Source organism: Loxodonta africana, chromosome 3 (assembly GCF_030014295.1).
Source record: "Loxodonta africana isolate mLoxAfr1 chromosome 3, mLoxAfr1.hap2, whole genome shotgun sequence".
In the NCBI taxonomy this organism is placed as follows: domain Eukaryota; kingdom Metazoa; phylum Chordata; class Mammalia; order Proboscidea; family Elephantidae; genus Loxodonta; species Loxodonta africana.
The window spans coordinates 118,305,333-118,329,707 of NC_087344.1; the positions used below are offsets into that span (position 1 = coordinate 118,305,333).

Genomic DNA, 24,375 nt, shown 5'->3' on the forward strand with positions numbered 1-24,375 from the left:
CTCATTACTGTGGATAGACTGTCCATTCATGCTCCTGGCTAAGGTTAACACTTTCACTGTGCAATGGAAACCATGCTTTTTTGTCTCCTCATAGATATCACTTTAGAATTCTCCTGTATAATCATTTTTCCCCTCTCTACTTGTTTATTTTCATCAGCAGTACAAACATACCTTTAATACTTCATTAGAACAAGAAAAATTTGTTTGGTTCTACTTTCCCCCACTTGTTGGTCAGTTTGTCATACTGTGGGGGCTTGCGTGTTGTTGTGATGCTGGAAGCTATACCACCAGTATTCAAATACCAGCACAGTCACCCATGGTGGACAGCATTCAGCTGAGCTTTTAGGCTAAGACTAGGAAGAAGGATCTGGTGGTCTACTCCCAAAAAAAAAAAATCGCCAATGAAAACCGTATGAATAGTCCCTGAGCATTGTCTGATATAATGCCTAAAGATGAGCCCCTCAAGCTGGAAGGCACTCAAAATGTGACTGGGGAAGAGTTGCCTCCTCAAAGTAGAGTCAGCCTTAATGATGTGGATGGAGTCAAGCTTCGGGACCTTCATTTGCTGATGTGGCATGACTCAAAAAGAAGAAAGAGCTGCAACATCCATTAATAATCAGGATGTGGAATGTACAAAGTATGCATCTAGGAAAGCTGGAAATCATCAAAAATGAAATGGAACACATAAACATTGATATTCTAGATATTAGTAAGCTGAAATGGCTGGTATTGGCCATTTTTAATCAGACAAGCATATAGGATAGGCAAGTTGAAGAGGAATGGCATTGCATTCATTGTCAAAAAGAACATTTCAAGATCTATCCTAAAGTACAATGCTCTCAGTGATAGGCTAATACCCACATGCCTACAAGGAAGACCAGTTAATAAGACTATTTTTCCAATTTATGCACCAAATACTAAGGCAAAAAAGATGAAGAAATTGAAGATTTATACTAACTTCTGCAGTCTGAAATTGATCAAACATGCAATCAGAGTGCATTGATAATTACAGTTGATTGGATTGCAAAAGTTGGAAACAAAGAAGAATGATTGGCAGTTGGAAAATATGGCCCTGATGATAGAAACAATGACGGAGATCACATGATAGAATTTTGCAAAACCAATGACTTCTTCATTGCAAATACCTTTTTTCAATAGCATAAACTGCAACTGTACACATGGACCTCATCAGATGGAATACACAGGAATCAAATCAACTACATCTCAGGAAAGAGATGATGGAAAAGCTCAATATCATCAGTCAGAACAAGGCCAGGGTCTGAACAGACCATCATTTGCTCATATTGAAGTTCAAGTTGAAGCTGAAGAAAATTAGAACAAATCCACAAGAGCCAAAGTATGACTTTGAGTATATCCCACCTGAATTTAGAGACTATCTCGAGAATAGATTTGACACATTGCATATTGATGACCGAAGACCAGATGAGTTGTGGAATGACATCAAAGACATCATACATGAAGAAAGCAAGAGGTCATTAAAAAGACAGGAAAGAAAGAAAAGACCCAAATGGATGTCAGAAGAGACTCTGAAACTTGCTCTTGAACATCCAGTAGCTAAAGTGAACAGAAGAAATGATGAAGTAAAAGAGCTGAAGGGGAGATTTCAAAGGGCTGCTCAAGAAGACAAAGTAAAGTAGTATAACGATATGTGCAAGAATCTGGATTTAGAAAACCAAAAGGGAAGAAGACGGTCAGCATTTCTCAAGCTGAAAGAACTGAAGAAAAAATTCAAGCCTTGAGTTGTGATACTGAAGGATTCTACGGGGAAAATATTAAAAGGCACCGGAAGCATCAAAAAAAGATGGAAGGAATACACAAAGCCACTGTACCAAAAAGAATTGGTTGACATTCAGACATTTTAGGATATAGCATATGATCAGGAACTGATGGTACTGAAGGAAGCCATCCAAGCTGCACTGAAGGCATTGGTGAAAAACAAGGCTTCAGGAACTGATGGAATACCAGTTGTGATGTTTCAACAAATGGATGCAGTGCTGACAGTGCTCACTCATCTATGCCAAGAAATTTGGAAATCAGCTACCTGGCCAACTGATTGGACAGAGATCCATATTTTTGCCTATTCCAAAGAAAGGTGATCCATCCGAATGCGGGAATTATGAAACAATATCATTAATATCACTCTCAAGTAAAATTTTGCTGAAGATCATTCAAAAGCAGCTGCAGCAGTATATGGAAAGGGAACTACCAGAAATTCAAGCTGGATTCAGAAGAGGATGTGGAATGAGGTATATCATTGCTGATGATCAGATAGATCCTGGCTGAAAGCAGAGAATGCCAGAAAGATGTTTACCTGTGTTTTATTGACTATGCAAAGGCATTCAACTGTGTGGATCATAACAAATTATGGATAATACTGCAAAGAATGGGAATTCCAGAACACTTAATTGTGCTCATAAGGAACCTGTGCATAGACCGGGAGGCAGTTGTTCAAACAGAACAAGGGGATACTAAGTGGTTTAAAGTCAGGAAAGGTGTGTGTTATAGTTTTATCCTTTCACCATACTTATTTAATCTGTATGCTGAGCAAATAATCCAAGAAGCTGGACTGTATGAAGAAGAACAGGGTACCAGGTTTGGAGGAAGACTCATTAAAACCCGCATTATATAGATGACACAACCTTGCTTGCTGAAAGTGAAGAGGATTTGAAGCACTTACTGATGAAGATGAAAGACCACAGCCTTCAGTATGGATTACACCTGAACATAAAGAAAACAAAAATCCTCATAACTGGACCGGTAAGCAACATCATGAGAAATGGAGAAAAGATTGAAGTTGTCAAGGATTTCATTTTACTTAGATCCACATTCAACACCCATGGAAGCAGCAGTCAGGAAATCAAACGACACATTGCATTAGGCAAATCTGCTGCAAAAGACCTCTTTAAATTGTTGAAAAGCAAAGATGTCACCTTGAAGACTAAGGTGTGCCTGACCCAAGCCATAGTATTTTCAGTCACCGCATATGCTTGTGAAAGCTGGACAGTGAATAGGAAGGCTGAAGAAAAATTGATGCCTTTTAATTGATGTGGTGATGAAGAATATTGAATATACCATGGATTGCCAAAAAAACAAACAAATCTATCTTGGAGGAAATATGGCCAGAAGGTTCCTTAGAAGCAAGGATGACAAGACTATGTCTCACATACTTTGTACATGTTATCAAGAGGTATCAGTCCCTGGAGAAGGACATCATGCTGGATAACGTAGAGAGTCATCGAAAAAGAGGAAGATTCTCAACAAGATGGTTTGAGACAGTGACTGCAACAATGGGCTCAAGATTAACAACAGTCGTGAGGAGCAGGACTGGGCAGTGTTTTTTCTGTTGTACATAGGGTCGCTATGAGTTGAAACGGACTCAGGGGCACCTAAAAACGCAACAACAACACCACTTTCACCTTCAGGAGTCCCTGGGTGGTGCAAATTACTAGTCCTCAAGAATAGAAGTAGAAATTTTTCAAGTGCCATTTTTAATCCATTGAGTTCATTGCATGATTTTTCCCCCTTATTTTGTTAATGTGGTAAATTACATGAAATGATTTTTCAATGTTAAATTGGTTGCATTTCTGAAACAAATTCAACTTAGTCAAGATCATTTAACCTTTTTATATCTTGTTGAATTTATTTTTGTGAACATTTTGTTTAGGATTTTTGTATCTATGTTTGTGACTGAAATTGGCCTGGAATTTTCTTGCCATGTCCTTGTCAGATTCTGGTATTAAGGTTTTTCTGGAGTGAAAAATGAGCTCTGAAATGGTCTCTCTTTTTCTGCTCTCTAGGAGAATTTATGTGGATTTCAGTGGTGAAGCCTGGAATTTTCTGTATGGGTTTTTTTTTTTTTTTAAGTTACAGAAGTTATAGGACTATTCAGATTTCTGTTTCTTCTTGTATTTTTCTAGAAACTTCTACATGTTGTAAAAAGTCTTAAATATGTTAACATCAAATTATTCATATTATCCTTGTAAACATTAAAATGTCTGATTTTCATTATATATGCCTGATCATTCTCTTCAAGGGCTTATCAATTGTGTTGGTACTTTCCAAGAACCAACTTTTGGCTTTGTTAATACTCTGTCTTATATTAAGGAGCCCTGGTGGCACAATGGCTAAGCACTCAGCTGCTAACTGAAAAGTTGAAGGTCCAAAGGAGAAAATACCTGGTGATCTGCTCCCATGAAGATTATACCCTAGGAAGTCCTATGGGTCGAGCTGTGAGTTGGAATTGACTTGATGGCACACAGCAATAACAACACTGCAATATTAGTTTTCTATTTTTATTAATTTGCTGCCTTTTATTATTCCTCCTCGTTTTGGGTAGGGAGAGCGTTTCCATTGTTTTATTTCCAACTAATTGTTGCTCCTTTGAATGCGATTTTTCTCTTACTGTTTTCAAGATTGTCTCTTGGCCTTTAATTTTTAGAAGTTTTATTCTAATATGCTGTCTTAGTCATTTAGTTAGAGCTGATATAACAGAAATACCACAGGTGGATGGCTTTAACAAAGAGAAATTTGTTCTTTCACAGTTTAGGACGCTAAAAGTTTGAATTCAGTGCACCGGCTCTAGGGGAAGGCTTTCTCTCTCTGTCACCTCTGGGGAAAGGTTTTTGTCCCCTTTCAACATCTGTGGACCCAGTGTTTCTTGGAAATCTCAGTGTGTCTTGGCATCAATTTTTCCCTGGATTTGGGAGCTTCTCAATGCAGGGACACCACGTTCAAAGAACATGCTCTGCTCCTAGCTCTTCTTTCTTGGTCGTAATGAGGTCCCTCTCATCTCTGCTTGCTTCTCACTTTTATGCCTCAAAAGAGATTAACTCAAGATACAGCCTAATCCTGTAGATTATGTCCTGTCTCATTAACATAGCTGCTTCTAATCCTTACTTATTAATATCAGACGTTGGGATTTACAACACATAGGATAATTACATCAGATCACAAAATGGAGGATAATCCACAATACTAGTTATCATGGCCTTGCCAAGTTGACACACATTTTGGTGGGATGCAATTCAATCCATAACATATGCCTAGGTTTGATTTTCTTTATATTTATCCTGCTTCAAATTTTTAGTTTTCTTGAATCAGTGGCTTGATATTCTTTGACATTTTGGGGAATCCTCAGCTATTATCTCTTCAAATATTGCTTTGTCTTATCTTCACCTCTCCTTGGATTCTGAGCACATTCATTCTCAGCTTTTTATTGTATCCCTTTGTCTATTCTTTCTTATATTTTTCCATCCTTTTGCCTCCCTTGCTTCATTCTAATTGTTTTTTCCTGACCTATCTTCCAGAAATCAGTTTCTCTCTTCAGCTATCACTTTTACTGTTTAACCTATAGAATTCTTAACTTTGGTTATAACACTTTTAGTTTGAGATTTTGCATTTCTTTTTTTTTTTAATATAATTTCCATGTCTTCACCAAATTCTTAGACTAGCTTTGTTTTCCTTGATATAATTAAACATAGTTTTTTTAAAAGCTCATTTCCGGTAACTTCATTTTTTGATCCCCTAAGGGTTTCTTTCTATTGCCTGTTGTTTGCTTTGGTTTCCTCTTGATTCCTAATAATTTTTAGTTAAGTACCAAACATTGTATTTTAATATTATGATAATTTTAGTCTTTGGATGATGTTATCTTCTGCCAGAGATTTATATTTAATCCTGTCGGAGGCCAGAAACATTAGCAATTACATCAGTCAGGAATCAAGGTGTTTTAAAACTAAGGCTTCAGTTTCTTTCCAGATTACCTTTACTTCTAGGACTTAGTTCCATGAATCTCAGTATCTATAATGTTTAACCACTCCACTTTTCTTGATTTCCTGAGTTCCAGCTTTGTTTCCTCCCTCCCCCAATCCTTACAAGTAATTTAAAAGCTTTGATCAGCTTGTCAGCCTTTTAGCAGCCCAGTCCAGACTCAACAAATGTCCCCAGAGGAAAAGTGACCCCAAATTTAAAACTTACCTCCTAGAGCCACTATCTTCTTCTGTGGCCTGGTAATTCTTTGCTAACTTAAGCTGCTTGTAAGCAGAATTTTTAAACATGTTTTATTCATCTATTTGGTTATGCTGAATGGAAGGGTTAGTCTGCATTATCAAGTCTGCCATTGTAGGAAGTGGAAATCTGTTTTGGTTATTACTTCGTAGTCTCCTTTTCTGATTTTTCTTTATCTCCCCGGCATCTAATGTTGGAATGCCCTAGGCTTAGTCCTTGGTCCTCTCTTTTTCTGCACTCACATCTGGTCTCACAGCTTTAACTTCCATCTATGTGCTGATGATTTCTAAATATCTTTCTCTATCCCGGATGCTTCCTGTATACTCCATAGCCACATACGTAGTTGACTGTTAGTCATCTCTATGTGGGAGTGCAACACATTTCTGACTCAAAGTCATCTTGACCCAAAGTCAGCTTCTGTTCTTTCTTCCTAAGCCAGCTTCTCCTTCCTATCTTAGTTAATGGCAATCCCATTCCTGCAGTCGTTCAGGTCAAAAATTTTGGGGTCATTCTTGACTCCTGTTTTTCTTTTGCATCATATATTCTTTCCATCAGTAGGTTCAGTAGGCTGTACCTTTAAATATATATCCAGAATTGGACCATTTCTTACCACTTTCACTTCTATCAATCTGGCCCAAGTCACAATTATCTTTCACTTAGATTATTTCAGTAGTCTGCTAATATATGTTATATTCTTATGTGATGACAACAAAATATTATCAGGTAATAGTGGATCTGGCTGGATGATGTTCTTTTTTGGTGATGTGATGAGTCTTCTAGTGATATATATATGGTTGGTGAGATATACATAGTTGGTGATATATATGTATAGTTGGCAACACCTTATTTACTTATCTAATTATAATTTTGGTTTATCTTTTAATTATATTTTTGGGTTACCTTCCTGTTTCAGAGAGTCATTGTAAAAGAGCATGAGATAACTCTGGTGGGAGATAAGGAAGTTCATTTTGATATCTCTTTAAATTGACCCATATGGTCACAGAATGGTCCAGGTATTTCACAGTGGGTATATAGCTCAAGAGACCTTGAAAAGAAACAGCTCCATATCAGGTACATCATGTCATAATTGTGATATTATAATATTTTGAAATTCCACTCCTTCCTCAGTATTGTTAAGTTATTCTTTCCACAAGAACATTCCTCATTTCTCCAGGTCCAATACCACACTTGGCTCCAGAGATATGACAAAACCAAACCCAGTGCTGTCGAGTCGATTCCGACTCATAGTGACCCTACAGAACAGAGTAGAACTGCCCCATAGAGTTTCCAACGAGTGCCTGGCGGATTTGAACTGCTGACCCTTTGGTTAGCAGCCGTAGCACTTAACCACTACGCCACCAGGGGTTCCTGACTCCAAAGATAGTACAGTTTAATTTGAAAGTTTATTCATAAAATTTAGATTGATGACACTGATTATACTTTGAAAAATGTATTAGTTTGGGCCACTGGAATTGTGAAAATTGTTTTACTTGTATACACAGGAACCAGTCAGGGAAGTTAGTGATATTCTGTACAAGCTGGGAGGTTCAGATTTAGCTTTTTAGGTATTATCTATCCACAAATACCCCTTATGCCTTTTTCCATCTTCATCTTTTTATACTGCCCTGGATTGAACTGTGTCTCCTATAGCTACTGTGGTTTAAGCTGGACCTCAGGGGCCAAAATAGAAATGAAAGTTGGATACAATAAGGCCAACTCTTCCCATTGTCAGACTTTCATGAGACTAGTATGTGAGTCTTATTATGGTGACCCAGTAATTTCTAATCATCCTGTATGTTGGCATCCTGGCTAAGTCAATACACAAAAATACGTAGAGTATGATAAGCATACAATGTTCAAGGAAAACACCATTCTTGTATTAAATATTTATGGTATCCACATTTGAATTTTTATCTTAACAGGTTAATGCAGCTGAATCAAAGATAACAAATTTAATATACCTAAAACATACCTTGGAACTCTTGGACCCTTTAAAGGTAACCTAAATATGTGTATATTGTACAAAATATGTCTAGTGTCAGTTTTTTTTAAACATGTCAAACTTACAGAAAAGTGGAAAGAGTAATAAAATGAATTCTCATATTCTTCACCTAGATTCACCAATTATTAACATTTCACCACATTGTCTCTCCTCTCTCCCCTCACAGCACAGACATACTCATATTATTATCTTTGTTATAATTATTACTGATTCATCTGAGAATAAGTTGCAGTACCTAAGTGCTAAAGTATATATCTCCTAAGAACAAGGTTGTTCTCTTACATAGCCACAGTACAATTATAAAATTCGGGGTATTTAACATTGATACAATACTGTCGTATAACATATAGCCCATACTCAAATTTTCCAATTATCTCAATAATATTCTTTAGAGCATTTTGTTTTATCTGATCCAGGATCCAATTCAGCACCATGCATTGTACTTAATGTCATGTTTCTTTAGACGCCATGAAACTGGAAAAGTTTCTCAGCCTTTCTTTGTCTTTCCTAATACTGACATTTTGAAGAATAAGCATCAGTTGTTTTATATAACATTCCTCAATTTGGGTTTGTGTATTGTCTCCTCACCATTAGATTTGCCTTATGCATTTTTGGCAGTAATACTCTATGAACAATGTTGTATCCTTCTCAGTATTTCATATCAGGAGGCACATTATGTCATTCTGTCATTATTGGTAATATTAATTTTGATCAATTTCTTTACTCTGAAGTTACTATATTTTCTTTTGTAATAAGTAATCTGTGAAGAGAGACCTTGAGACTGTAAATATCCTGTTCCTCATAAAACTTTCAAGGAACCCTGGTGTTGCAATGGTTAAGTACTTGGCTGCCAACCAAAAGGTTGACAGTTTGAACCCACCCAGCAGTTCCAGGAAGAAAGACCTGGCAATCTGCTCCTGTAAAGATTAGCAGAAACTCTTTGCTGTTGAGTTGATTTCAACGCATAACGACCATAAAGGACAGAGTAGAACTGCCCCATAGGGTTTCCAAGGCTGTAATCGTTATAGAAGCAGACTGCCACATCTTTCTCCCATGGAGTGGCTGCTGGGTTCAAACTGCTGATTTTTCAGTTAGCAACCAAATGCATAACCACTGTGCCACCAGGGCTCATTCCTGTAAAGATTACAGCCTAGAAAACCCTACGGGGCAGTCCTACTCTGTCACGTGAAGTCCTTGTGAGTTGAAATTGACTTGATGACACCTAACAACAATAATAAGATCAAACTTTTACCCATTAATTTTGGTATTCACTGATGACTCTTACCTGAAGCAGTTGTTATCATTATGGTTATAAAATGATGATTTTATCATTAATTTTAAAATACTATATTCTGAAAAACTTTTTTAAATTAAAATGACAAAAAAACTGCTTTTTAAACAGAAAAATTAGTGAAAAAATTTAGTTATAGAGTCCATTCTAATGAAAGTAGTAATTTGGCCAAAGATTTCAAAAGTATTGTTAACTTTTTGAGACTGAAAGTAAATCACTAAGGAAATATGATAGATTTGATGAAACAAATTTCAAAGGTAAATATCAAAGGCAGAATAATAGGCCAAGAAAGGAAAAATTTGTAACAAATGACAGGAAAATATATTAATTTCTGTCATCATAAAACTCATAATTTTATAAGAAAATGCTGGCATGCCAATGGAAATATGGAAGATGACCAAAAAAAGGAAATCAACAAATAATACCCAAAATGTCCAACCTCACATTAATTAAAGAAATGCAAGCTAAAGCCATAGTTTTTAATCTATCAAGAAGCAGTTTTTTTTTTTTTTCTTTTTTCCTTAACAGATGCTACTCATTACTAATGAGAGAACAATGAGACAGGCAACTTCATAGACAGCTAGTAGGGTACCAATTGCACGAACTTTACAGAAACGTTTCACAACATGTATCACACCTTTTGATCCTGTAATACCAATTCCAAAAATCTGCCCTTAAGAACTATTCAGAAATGTTGCCCAATAATGGTCACTGAAGTGGTATTTACGTTGGTGCGAAGTTATAAGCAGACAAGAAGTCCAATAATTAGAGAAAAGATGACTTTCCATAGGGTGCAGTATTATGAATTATGAAAAATTTTTACTGTGAAAAATTTTTAACGCTTATGATGTAATGCTAACTGGGGAAAAAGAGATATAAAATTTTTTATTGGAAATAGTAGCAGGAAATATGGTGTAGTATTAACAGTATTTATCTTTGGAAAGATGGTAAAATTATGAGTGATTTAAATTTTTTACTTTATGCTTTTTTGAATTTTTGAGTTTTTGTCAATATATACATATTATTTTTCTGTCCAGAAGTAAAGAAATGTTACTGAAACATTATTGCCATTGCCTCATAGTAAACTAAAATAGGAGTTGAAGGTTCAGGTTAACTATGCTTTCCCCTCTTCTGTTTATTCAATTAGTGACCACTTGCAATTTCCATTAAGCAAAATAAAATCCCTATTTTTGCCATGTAAGAATGAGGAATTGCTCTATTTATAGATATGTAAAGCGATTTTTTAGTTTAATATCTATATAAGTCAAATTTTGGAGTTATATACAGTGTTCTAAGTATTTTAAGAACCTGTTTCTAATAAGTCAATATATATTAACAATTGGTTGGGAGGCAAAAGAAAAATAAGTCATAATAGTGAAGCAGTAGATGGCCACTTATTATCTTTATCTGGAGAATGATAAAGATAACATCTTTTCCTTGCCTACATATCTAAAATACTTCTTACAAGTATATAAATGAGGAAATATAAGCAAGAAAACACTTGGTAAACTGTAGAGTATTAAACAAATGTAAAATTCTACATTTGGATTATGTCATAAATGATTATCCTAACAATTTTTATTTTATTCTTTAATAGATTGCACTGAAGAACTGTAACACACCTTTATTAAGAGCTTACTATGGTTCCTTGGAAGACAAGAGGTCTTTGTCACTCAACTGTTAATAAAATATTAGCTTATTCTTTTCTTTCTGTTAACTGATTTTAAGCACTATGATTGTATTCTATAGAACAATTGCTCTAGCTTTGGTTAACATAATCTTCAAACTATTCATCAAAAATTCTAATTATATATTTCCTTTCATAATAAATAGGAGTATTGATCATTTGTGCTAATGGACAATTAGAATAACATGGAAAATTGAAGTCCATGCGCAATTTCAATATTTTTTTAGCTCTTCTTCATGGAAAGATTTGCAAGTATAAAAATAGATTTCTCTCTTTTTTCATTAACAAAAATAGTGGATATGAATACTGAATATAATCTAACTATTGAACAGTTTAACTATAGTACTGTTTTCCACAACCGTACCCTGTTTCTTGACCAAAAAGACTTGTGGTACATAAGAACTGTTATTTTATTGGTTATGTGAAGCCATAAATGGAGGTTTGTAGTAAAAACCATGTTAAATACAAATAAAATACGGAACAGAATAAAATAAAAGATTAATAGAAATGATCAGATTTCCGGTTCACTTGATTACTGATAATTCTAAGGTTCTTGTTATACTGTCTCACAATATGTATTTAATCTCTCTTCCCCTTCAAAGGGCAGGGACCATATATCATCCTTTTATGAATCCCTCCACCTAACTCAGTTTTTGGCACATGATAAGTGTCAGTAAATGTTTATTGAACGATGAACATGAAGCCAGAATTTTAAAAACAGTTCTTCAGGGATATATTTTGTACTTGGGGGATCTGCTTATTTGCAGATGTAGAATTTCTGTTGGTGGCTACATGCTGTTTTAGGAGATTAGTCCTAACTGATGAAGTAGTTTAAAACTGACATAGTCACGGCTCTAACTTATGTGAACTTTATATGTATAGCGTATTTATTTATTTCAAAATCCCTTTTCTCAAGTGATTTTAAGAAAATGTTATTTGCTGTCATTAACTACTACTCTAAAATTATAAATAAAAATAGCTGTTTGACTTGTTATCTGTAACATTCTTTTTTAGGTTTGGAATCATACTTGAAAAGATTAAAACAGTAATTAATGATGATGCAAGATACATGAAAGGATGCCTGAATATGAGGACACAAAAATGCTATGCAGTGAGATCTAACATAAATGAATTTCTTGACATAGCTAGAAGAACATATACAGAAATTGTAGATGACATAGCAGGTATTTAATTATTTGAAATCAGATAATGTTAAAATATATTGTCATTTAAGGAAACTTGAAAAAAAAAAGCCAAAGTATTTATTATGTGTCTATTCTCCACACTTAAATATAGAGTTACCCCCATAAAACAGTTGAATATGAGTTATATGAAAAATGCAGGCCATCAGTCCTAAAGAGTTTCAGGTGGAGGGAGGGAGATTGTTTTTATCTAGAAGAGAGGGCACTTGAGCTGATCCAGTAATTCATTCATTTAACAAATATTAATTGAGCTCCTACTAAATATAGATACTACTCTCAGTACTGAGAATATATAACAAGACAAAACCCTTGCCCTCACGGAGCTTATGTTATAGTAGGGGAGGCAGACAGTAAAGAAATATATATGATATAACTTCACATGGCTATAAAATATATGAAGAAAATACGGCAGGGTAGAAGTTCAGAGACTGGATGTGGAACTTATACACCGGATGAAAGGATTTTAGTAAATGAAGTAGTCTTAGAAAGGGGTCCCACACACTGGCAGTGGCATAATCTGGACCACTGAGGCACAAGGAAACCTCAAGGGATGAGTGAGAAAACCTGTTAGAGAGAGTTTCCCTTACAGGCCAGTGAGAGGTAAGATGTGAAATGTAGACTGAGGACCAGAATTTATTCTTTGAAGACTGTGAGTCTGGGTCTTTTCCCAAGGAGTATGAAGAAGCACTGAAATGTTTTTGCTCAGTGGAGTGAAATTGATAAAGAAGATTAATCTGATGATGAGTTGAATGAATTTGAGTGGAGGTATGGAGGCAGGGAGACTAGTTCACCTATTACAAGTTAATAAAGCATTTTTTAGGGCAAAAGCAATGTAGATGAGAAGAACGCACAGAGAAAAGGAAGAATTATTAGGAATTAATAATTGAATAGATATGGCAGAAGTAAAGAGAAATGCAGTTATTAGTGCTAAGTGAGTTTTCTAGCCTGAGAATGATGGTACAATTAAGGAAAGCAGGAGAATCAGGAGGAGGAACCATTTTGAAAAATGAAGATGTTAGTTTAGTTTTTTTCAGGTAATGTTCAAAGTATTAATGGTTCATCAAATGGTAAATCTAGAGTTCTGAAATGAGTTTGAAGCTGATAATAGAGATTTGGTTTCAATTTTATATGACGAATTACTTTTCTTTTTTGGAATATTTCATTTTTTAATATATATTTGTAGAGGAAATTTTTTATTATGAATTAAAGACTATAATAACAGATTATTTTCTCTTTCAAAAAGAGTAAAATGAACAACAAATCAAAAACCATAAACACAAAGACTATTAAATAGTCCTGGTTTTATTTTAAAATTTGCGATATACTTTCCTTTCAAAATACTATCAGAATAAGTGCTTTTGATTATCTTAAAGAGTGATTAACCACATCTTTTAGGCATCAAAAATCATTTAGAGTTTAAAAGAATAATATGACCTTCGTATTGTTTTATAAAATAGCAGAAAATCATGTGAATCATTAAATCATTGCAATTCTTTTTTTTTTTTTTTCTGGTCACTAGGAATGATAACACAGCTTGCTGAAAAATACAGTCTTCCTTTAAGGACAAGCTTTAGCTCTGCTCGAGGATTTTTCATCCAGATGAGTACAGATTGTACAAACCTACCCAATGATCGGCTTCCTTCAGAATTTATTAAGGTTCATTCTACAGTGTTTCATTAGGAAGTTATTGTTTCTGATTTTAAAGAATTAGACTTACACATTTTCAGGCAGTCTTTGAGTTTAACATGCTAAATTTTTGAATGTCCTGTGTATTGCTTCTCCTTCTATTCCCACGCGCTCACTTAACAGCCATACTAAATCTAAGAGTGATTTAGAAGCTTTTTAAGAAAAATATCAAATACGTATTTCTGAGCACTTTATGGGGGAAAAAAGAAAAGGAATAAAAAAAGTTCAAACAGAATCGATAACAGAGATTTGGAAAATACTGCACCATCTCTTGTTTTCATTTCTCAAGGCACATTTGCCTAATAAAGTTCAAAAAGTTCTGAAATGAAGAAATCTGCTTAACTTTTTTTAATCCAATATTTGCAAAGCTTTGGACCATGGAAAAACTTTTTTCTACACACATATTAACTCCTCCACAATATACCAGTTTGAAAAAGTCTAATTAAATCTAGGAGTTCCTGGGTAGTGCAAATGGTTAAACACTAGGCTGCTAACCAAAAGGTTGGCAGTTCAAACCCACCCAGAGGCACACCTTGGAAGAAAGGCCTGGTAATCTGCTTCTACAAGCTCATAATTCTACTCTGAAACACATGGGGTCAGACTGAGTTGGGATTAACTGGACAGCAACTGATTAATCTTTGATTTTTCTGCTCGTATGGAATACCTTTTGACAAAAACGAACCATTTAGCTTTCGGAGTTTTTAAAAATATACTGTATTACCAAGTAGTAAGGGATGGAGAAAAGAACGGATGGGAACTCAGTAATGTGGTACAGATTGCATGGGGTTCAGGAATGGGCAAGGGCCTGAGACGGGTCAGAGACGGGAGGTTCATGGTATCTATTATGCATATTATTTGGTAATAATAAGATGCAGTGTTTTAATATGGCTATTTTAGGGCCTATCACAAACATTATTCAGAACTTTCTTTGTGATTCTGTATATCAGATATTAAAGTGATGAACTTAAATATCTAGATTTCTATTATTTAAAAGTTAAATGTTTTATTTAATAGAAGTGTGCACTTACTTTGACATGTTTCTTTAATTTCCTAGCAGATTTCTAAAATGAAAAATTCTTATAGCTTTACATCAGCAGATTTAATTAAAATGAATGAAAGATGCCAAGAGTCTTTGAGAGAAATCTATCACATGACTTACATGTAAGAGCATTTGAAGTATTTGAATATTGAATGAAATTGGTTTCATTTGAGGCACTATGATAAATTTCATTAGTTGACTTTTTGTCTGGTTGCAGACAATTGTAGAATTATGAATGTTAGCAGAGAAAGAACTTTTTCTGGAAGAACAGTTAAAGATTTTAAAGTCTATCATCGTAACTAGGAGTCACTGATCCTCACAGAAACTTCAGGGCAAATTTAATTCCAAAAAATACCATTGTAACGGATACCTTTGTTGTATGTATTCCACCATGATGAACGACTTGGCGCATACGTCATGGGCTTATCTTGGACTTCACTCAACTTATTCTTTTCTTATGATCTCTAAGCCCTTAGCTTCTCTATCCTTGATAATCTGTAGCAACTGCAAAAGTGACAGTTCTTTTCCTATTCATGAAAAATAGCAATATGGCTAGAAAGAAGAAATAGATGTTCAGAATTGGTGGGCTCAGATGTCAAAGAGGAAGGTTGGGTTTTCAAAACAATTTCAGGACATGGACCACAGAGATTATAATACATAGTTTTGAGTATATATTTCTTCTTCTAAAGGAAAAGCTTTTGTATCATATCAAAGTATTATAACTCTGTTGCATAAAGGCTTAAATAGTTATGCTGGCGTATGTGTAGATGTGAGAGAGGGCTTGGGGAGAATGAGAGAATAAATATTTAATAGCCTTTGTTTGGAACTCAGCATTTACAAAAATACAAAATTATTAGCAGCTGGGGTCTGTCCAAGTGTAGTAAAGGCTTGACTTTATCTATATAAAAATATTTTTATTGAATATAAAAGGAGTCATTTAAAAAGCATGGTGTTAACATGCTAAGTAGCTGTGACCTTAAGCATGGGCTTCAGTTTCGTCATCTTTAAAATGAGGCAACTGAACAGTGGGCTTTATCTGTAGTGTACAGCTCAGCTGTGAATGTATTTTACCTCAGGCAATTAATTTATTTTGTTTTATAGTTACGTTGTCCCTTTTTAAAAAGCATTATTACATGTCTACCAAATGTGTGCTTTCAGGGTAGTGTGCAAGCTTCTCAGTGAGATTTATGAACATATTCATTGCTTATATAAGCTCTCTGACACAGTGTCAATGCTGGATATGCTTCTGTCATTTGCTCATGCCTGCACTCTTTCTGACTATGGTAAGTTACTTTCTTTGGAATAAACATATTTATTACATGCTGAAATCTGTATTCCATTCAAACATTCTTATGTAACAATTATGAGTGTTTTAAAATTTTAAGTTGAAATAGAGCCTCTTGCTTATGGTCCTGGACTAACTACAAACAGAGAAAGTGAAATTAACCTTAAAATGTATTTTAAAAGTCCAAACCAGAAAAACCAAACCCAGTGCCGTCAAGTCAATTCTGACTCATAGCGATTTAAAAGTCAGAAAATTATTTATTGACTAATTGGAAAATCAAAAAGAAAATCTGCGCAAGAAACTTTTAAGTTTTCCAAAATAAGAGAGACTTGCAGAGAAAAATGACAGTTCTCCAAATTTATAAGTTTAAATCTGAAGGCTCATTAGAAGCAGTGTGACTAATATTAATAGAGAAATGAATCTTCAAAGTGAGCCTTTTCTAAACAAGTTTCTTAGATGTGAGCATCCCAAGATCATGAATTATGTCATTCATTTTTATGTCCCGAGTCTATACATAGACCTTGAATATAAATGTTAAATAACTTTCTAATGTTGAATAAAATACTTCAAGTTAGCCTTTTGAAATTTCTTTTTCAACTTACCGGTAACAAGCATACCCCAGTATGCCAATTTATAGAACGAGTATGAGATAATTAAGGTTGAATGATTTTAGACTTGATAATATTAAAATTTCTAGTTAAAATCAGCAATAACATTTCCAAAATATTATGTTAATTTATTTTTTATAATAATAATAATAATAAAAAACCTAACCTGTTGTCATTCAGTTGATTCGAACTCATAGCGACTCTATAGGACAGAGTAGAACTGCCCCATAGGGTTTCCAAGGTGGATTCTAACTGCTGACCTTTTGGTTAGTAACTGAGCTCTTAACCACTGCACCACCAGTGCTCCATTTTTTATAATGGTACGTATCTTAAAAGGATGGATATTTCTCACATCTTATGAAAATATTAACTTTTTCAATTCATTTTTTATGGGCTAAAGCTTTTACAACCATTTAGATCTACTTTGGGGTCAAAATCTTACTTTGGGGATCAGCTATTCTATAGTAATTTTTGTAACTATTAAAAGATTTAATATTGCTCACTTTTTATTTAAGAGGGGCCGTCCTGAAACTCCAAACCTGTAAATAATGATTTTTGGGGGTTAAAAATGATTCTGAAATAGTTAAAAAAGTTTTTCTTGTTCTCACGAACTTCATTTTTATATTGAATGCTTTCCAGTATTTCTATGTGTTTTATTTAGAAGTAGGTTAACATTTTAGTTTTCATTTGTCCTCCCACTCTTCCTTCTCTCTCTGCTCAGAAGTTATCCAGAGACTTGATGATTATTTGTTTCTATAAATTAACAATATCTTTGTGTCTGATTTTCTCTAGCCTCTGAGGTTTCTTTTGAGACAAAATTTCTCCAAGGGCTTAAGCAGCAAATTATCTCTGTATTTTGTTTTACTCTATATTCATACCTCGTTTTAAAAGCTAAATATGTCAAATTTGAAATAATGCTTGAGATGAGGATTAAGTAAATATGCAATTCTATAGTACTGGTAATCAGTTGTTATTTTAAAAGTATTATCAGTGGTTAGTTGTTTTTTTTTTTTTTTTTTTACCTATACAAATCTGAAAATTTTATGAACTGTTTTGGAACCCAGAAAAATGTCAGGGAGCTAAATCTTAGCATTTTTTGGAATTGAATAGAAGTTGTGATGGTGATAAGAGTGTATCAGTTATACTTTAGGGATCATCATGTGTTGGAATTGACTTGATGATCTGGGATAAAATAATAGTGTTATTATTCCAAATTGGCCCTAGTCAAATCACTAAGATGTACACAGTACATGCATACCAAAAAAAAAAAAAAAAACTTTATATCTGAATATACTAATCTTCCAAAACCATTTTGTTTTATTCTTTAGTTCGACCAGAGTTTACTGATACTTTGGCAATCAAACAAGGATGGCATCCCATTCTTGAAAAAATAACTGTGGAAAAACCTGTTGCCAACAATACCTATATTACAGAAGGGAGTAATTTTTTGATCATAACTGGACCAAATATGAGTGGGAAATCCACATATTTAAAACAGATTGCTCTTTGTCAGATTATGGCCCAGATTGGTAAGTTACAGCTTTACTTTATAGTTACTAATTCTGTTCTCTATTCAAAATGTTTTGTACCTGATTTTATAGGTCCAGGTACCTAATTATCCCAAGAACATCTCTTACCTAAAAATACAATAATATGTCTATTATATAGGCCATAACTTTTACTCTTTGGTATTTATTAAGCACCCTCAAGTTTGAATTGCATAGCACTAAAAATTGTGTAGGATACAACATATTAAGCACCATGCAGTTTGAATAACATTGCATTAAAAATTGTATGGCCAACGTTAGCAGCCCTAATACTAGGCATAAACAGAATACAAAACATTACTAAAAATGCCAAAGAGAAACCAGATAACTGGGAGCTCCTAAAAATCAAACACCTATGCTCATCTAAAGACTTCACCAAAAGACTAAAAAGACCACCTACAGACTGGGAAAAAATTTTCAGCTATGACAGCTCTGACCAGTGCCTGATCTCTAAAATCTATGTGATTCTGCTAAAACTCAACCACAAAAAGACCAACAACCCAATTTAAAAATCGGCAAAGGATATGAACAGGCACTTCACTAAAGACATTCAGGCGGCTAACAGATACTTGAGGAAATGCTCTCGATCATTAGCCATTAGAGAAATGCAAATTAAAACTGCAATGAGATTCCATCTCACTCCAACAAGGCTGGCATTAATCCAAAAACACACAAAATAATAAATGTTGGAGAGGATGTGGAGAGATTGGAACACTTATACACTGCTGGTGGGAATGTAAAATGGTACAACCACTTTGGAAATCAATTTGGTGCTTCCTTAAAAAGCTAGAAATAGAACTGCCATATGATCCAGCAATCCCACTCCTTGGAATATTATCCTAGAAAAATAAGAGCCTTTACACGAACAGATATATGCACACCCATATTTATTGCAGCACTGTTTACAATAGCAAAAAGATGGAAGCAACCAAGGTGCCCATCAACAGATGAATGGATAAATTATGGTATATTCACACAATGGGATACTATGCATTGATAAAGAACAGTGATGAATCTGTGAAACATTTCATAACATGGAGGAACCTGGAAGGCATTATGCTGAGTGAAATCAGTCAGTTGCAAAAGGACAAATATTGTATAAGACCACTATTATAAGATCTTGAGAAATAGTTTACTAATTAGGTAGTGGATAAGAACTACTTTAGGTGAAGGGAAGGACAACTCTCAATACAGGGGAGGTCAGCACAACTGGACTAAACAAAAAGCAAAGAAGTTTCCTGAGTAAACTGAATGCTCTGAAGGTCAGCGAAGCAGAGGCAGAGGTTTGTGGACCATGGTTTCAGGGGACATCTAAGTCAATTGGCAAAATAAAATCTATTAAGAAAACATTCTGCATCCCACTTTGAAGAGTGGTGTCTGGGGTCTTAAACACTAGCAAGCGGCCATCTAAGATGCATCAGTGAGTCTCAACCTACCTGGATCAAAGGAGAATGAAGAACACTAAGGACACAAGGTAATTACGAGCCCAAGAGACAGAAAGGGCTACATGAACCAGAGACTACATCATCCTGAGACCAGAAGAACTAGATGGTGCCTGGCCACATCTGATGGCTGCCCTGACAGGGAACGCAACACAGAACCCCTGAGGGAGCAGGAGAACAGTGGAACATAGATCCCAAATTTCTCATCAAAAAGACGAGACTTAATGGTCTGACCAAGCCTAGAAGGACCCCGGCAGTCATGGTCCCCAAACCTTCTTTTCGCCCAGTACAGGAACCATTCCCGAAGCCAACTCATCAGACATGGACTGGACAATGGGTTGGAGAGAGATGCTGATGAGGACTGAGCTACTTTCATCAGGTGGACGCTTGAGACTATGTTGGCATCTCCTGTCTGGAGGGGAGATGAGAGGGTAGAGGGGGTTAGAAGCTGGCAAAATGGTCACGAAAAGAGAGACTGGAAGGAGGGAGCGGGCTGTCTCATCAAGGGAAGAGTAATTGCGAGTATTTTTTTTTTTTTTAGTATGGTGTATGTAAGTTTGTATGTGAAAGACTGACTTGATTTGTAAACTTTCACTTAAAGCACAATAAAAATTATTTAAACAAATTGTATGGTGTATAACAGAAGTAGAAACTTCCTTAAACTGTTGGTTTTGAATCAATTATTAGTAAATTGAGTTATATAATTATATCAGGTTCAGAATCAAACTACGTTATGAGAAAAAGTGAAGTAGGATAAACTACTACCTTTTAAAATTCATGTGAGATTTTTCCAAAATTATAACATTGAGCAGAGAAACATTTTGTTGAATTTTTTTGAGGGGCACTGATAACATGGCTACATAAGTTCATATATCACACACATGTGTGCACACATAAATGGCTGCCACTTGCTTAACATTGTCACATATTTCTTGGCGTACAAGTACAATTTATTTCCAGTCTCTGAAAATTGGCTTTCCTTGAGGACTACGTGAGTCAGAGATCAGGTGACTGGACCCAGTTACAAGATTAATGCAGTGGTTCTCTCCAGGGTTGGTTTTGCCCCCACCCGTGGTCACACTGGCAATGCCTGGAGACATTTTTTGGTTGTTACAGCTAGGGGCTGTGTAGAGGCCAGGGACACTGCTAAATATCCTACATTGTGTAGAACATTGCCCGTTCCTGCAAGGAAGATTTATATATCCCAAAATACCAGTAGTACTGAGGTTAAGGACCCTGGTTTAGTGTAATAGATTATAAGGGGTACACTGCAATAATAACACTGATGATCCAGTGCAAATTCACCCTTAATACTGGGAAAACAAATTAGTTGAATGAATGAACGAAGAGTAAATATTTTATTTAGTTTAACTTAGAGTGTTATTGGAATTAAAAGGACATCTTGGCTAAGTTCCCAACCCTTACAAGAAACTATCTGATTTACATATAACATAATAATCCTACTTCCATTGAATAGCTATGATGAGCATTGTCTACTTATTTGACAACTCTAATGTTAGAGAACTTATTATACTGAATTGAAATCCACTTTCTATAACTTCTACTCATTAGTCCTAATTCTTCTATGCATCACAGAGTAAATCTAGACTGTCTTCCTAATAATAGTCAAATATTTGAAGATAATTATTCCATTTCTCTTATTTGTCACTACCCATTGTTTAAATTTTTTTATTGTGGTAAAATTTAAATTTTTTTATTGTGGTAAAATACGTATACCTTAACCATTTTTAAGGGCAGCATTAATTATATTCACCATGTTGTGCAACCATCACCACTGTCTATCTCCAAAAGTTTTTCATCACCTTGAACAGAAACTCAGTACTCTTTAAGGGTACTCCTTATTTCCCCTCCCTCCAGCCCCTAGTAACCAGTGATAAACTTTTGTCTGTATGGTCTTCCTGTTCTAGATGCCTCGTATAAGTGGGATCATACAGTATTTGTCCTTTTGAGTCTGACTTATTTCATTTTGCATAATGTTTTCAAGATTCATCCCTATCTTAGCATGTATCAGAAATTTATTTCTCTTTATGGCTGCATAATATTCCAGTATTTGTATGTATCACATTTTTTTTATTCATTCATCTGTTGATATACATTTGGATGTTTCCACTTTTTGGCTATTGTAAATAATGCTGCAATGAACATTGGTGTACAAGTATCTGTTTGACTCCCTGCTTTAAGTCTTTTAGGTACATACCTAGGAGTGGAATTGTTGGGTCAGTCATATGGTAATTCTGTATTTAATTTTTTGAGCATCTGCCAAAATGTTTTCCACAGTGGCTGCATCATTTTCAGTCTCACCAGAAATGGATGAAGGTTCCAATTGCTCCACATCTCTCAAACTTGTTATTTGCCGTTTTTCTAAAAATAGCCACCCTAGTAGGAGTGAGGAGTCTTGGTGGCGCAGTGGTTAAGACCTTGGCTGCTAACCAAAAGGTCTGTAGTTCAAATCCATCAGCTGCTCTTTGGAAACCCTGTGTGGCAGTTCTACTCTGTCATATAGGGTCACTATGAGTCGGAATCGACTCAACAGCAGTGGGTTTCGGTGTAATAGGAGTGAAGTGGTATCTCATTTGATTTGCATTTCCTATTACAAATAATATTGAGCATCTTTTCATGTGCTTATTGACCATTTGTATATCTTTTTGGAGAAATGTCTGTTAAAGCCCTTTACTTGTTTTTAAGTTGTATTTGTCTTTTTGTTGTTGAATTGTAGGAGTTCTTTATATATTTGGGATACTAAACCCTTATCAGATATATGGTTACTACATATTTTCTCCCATTCTAAAAGGCTGTTTCTTCACTTTGTTGATTAATTCCTTTGATGCACAGAAGTTTTGAATTTTGATAAAGTCCAATTTATCTATTTTGTCTTTTGTTCTTTTGTCAAAAATAAGATCTTGAACCTTTACCTGCTATGTTTTCTAATATGAGTTTTATGGTTATAGTTTTTATATTTAGGTCATTGATTCATTTTCAGTTAATTTTTGTATATGATATGAGTCTAACTTCATTCTTTTGCATGTGGAGATCCAGTTTTCCCAGTACCATTTGTTGAAGAGACTTTTACTTCCCTATTGAATGGAATTGGCACCTTGGTCAAAAAATCAGTTGGTCATATATATATATGCGATTATTTGTGGACTCTTAATTCTATACCTCAACATAAAGAAAACAAAAATCTTCACAACTGGAGGTATCATGATAAACAGAGAAAAGATTGAAGTTGTCAAGGATTTTATTTTACTTGGATCCACAATCAACAGCCATGGAAGCACCAGTCAGGAAATCAAAAGACACATTGCGTTGGGCAAATAGGCTGCGAAAGACCTCTTCAAAGTGTTAAAAAGCAAAGATGTCACCTTGAAAACTAAAGTGTGCCTGACTCAAGCCATGATGTTTTCAATTGCTTCATATGCATGTGAAAGCTGGACAATGAAGAAGGAAGACTGAAGAATTGACGCCTTTAAATTATGGTGTTGATGAAGAATATTGAATATACCATGGACTGCCAAAAGAACAAACAAATCTGTCTTGGAGGAAGTACAGCCAGAAATCTCCTTAGAAGCAAGGATGGCAGGACTTTGTGGCACATTCTTTGGACATGTTATCAGGAGGGACCAGTCCTTGGAGAAGCACATCATGCTTGGTAAAGTAGAGAGTCATCGAAAAAGAGGAAGACCCTCAATGAGATGGATTGACACACTGGCTGCAACAATGAGCTCAAGCCTAACAACCATCTTGAGGGTGGCACAAGACCGGACAGTGTTTTGTTCTGTTGTCTATAGTGTCACTATGTGTCGGAACCAAGTTAATGGCACCTAACAACAACAGCAGAAGTTGGTGCCAACCTAACTTCAGTAACACACAAGAAATTCTGTATTTATACTATTCCCCTCCCCTCTTCTGTTGTTGTTGTTACTAATTACTCTTTATGTTTTATGTGCCCTGTAACATAATTTTATCCTTGCTTTTTATATATTCTTAAAAAAACATGAAGGACACAACATTTAAAATTATTATGCATGAATGCCTTCATGCATTTCCCTTTATTAAGGGTCTTTATTTTTATGAATAGCTTTGAATTACTTTCTAGTGTCTTTTCCGTTCCATCTACAGAACTCTCATTAGTATTTTTGTAGGGCTGGACTGGTGGATATGAACTCTCTCAGCTTCTGTTTAGGAATATTTAAAATTCGCCATCATTCTTCAAGGATAGTTTTGCTGGCAATAGTATTCTTGGTTTACAGTTTTGTTTTGTTTTTTTCAATTTAAATATACCATTTCATTGCATTCTGGCTTCCACTGTTTTTGAGGAGAAATCAGCATTTACTCTTATTGAGGATCTTTTTTATGTTAACTGTTTGCTGCTTTCTCACTGCTTTCAGAATTCCCTCTTTATCTTTATTTTTTGAAAGCCTAACTATGATGTCTCTTGGCCTAGATCAATTTAGGTATATCCTGCTTGGAATTCTCTGAGATTCTTAGATTTGTAGATTCATGTCCTTTGTTATATTGGGGAAATTTTCTGTCATTATTTC

General features: G+C 35.0%; 1 protein-coding gene across 1 annotated transcript in view; it reads left to right on the forward strand.

Moving 5' to 3' along the window:
• MSH4 (mutS homolog 4) overlaps nt 1-24,375 on the forward strand; it is a 128,727-nt gene that overhangs the window by 68,590 nt on the left and 35,762 nt on the right. Inside the window, exons 9-15 of the mRNA XM_003411227.4 lie at nt 7,947-8,021; nt 10,915-10,979; nt 12,019-12,188; nt 13,726-13,862; nt 14,950-15,053; nt 16,090-16,214; nt 18,153-18,353. Coding sequence (XP_003411275.1) covers nt 7,947-8,021; nt 10,915-10,979; nt 12,019-12,188; nt 13,726-13,862; nt 14,950-15,053; nt 16,090-16,214; nt 18,153-18,353 — 877 coding nt within the window. The remainder of the gene's footprint in view (nt 1-7,946; nt 8,022-10,914; nt 10,980-12,018; nt 12,189-13,725; nt 13,863-14,949; nt 15,054-16,089; nt 16,215-18,152; nt 18,354-24,375) is intronic.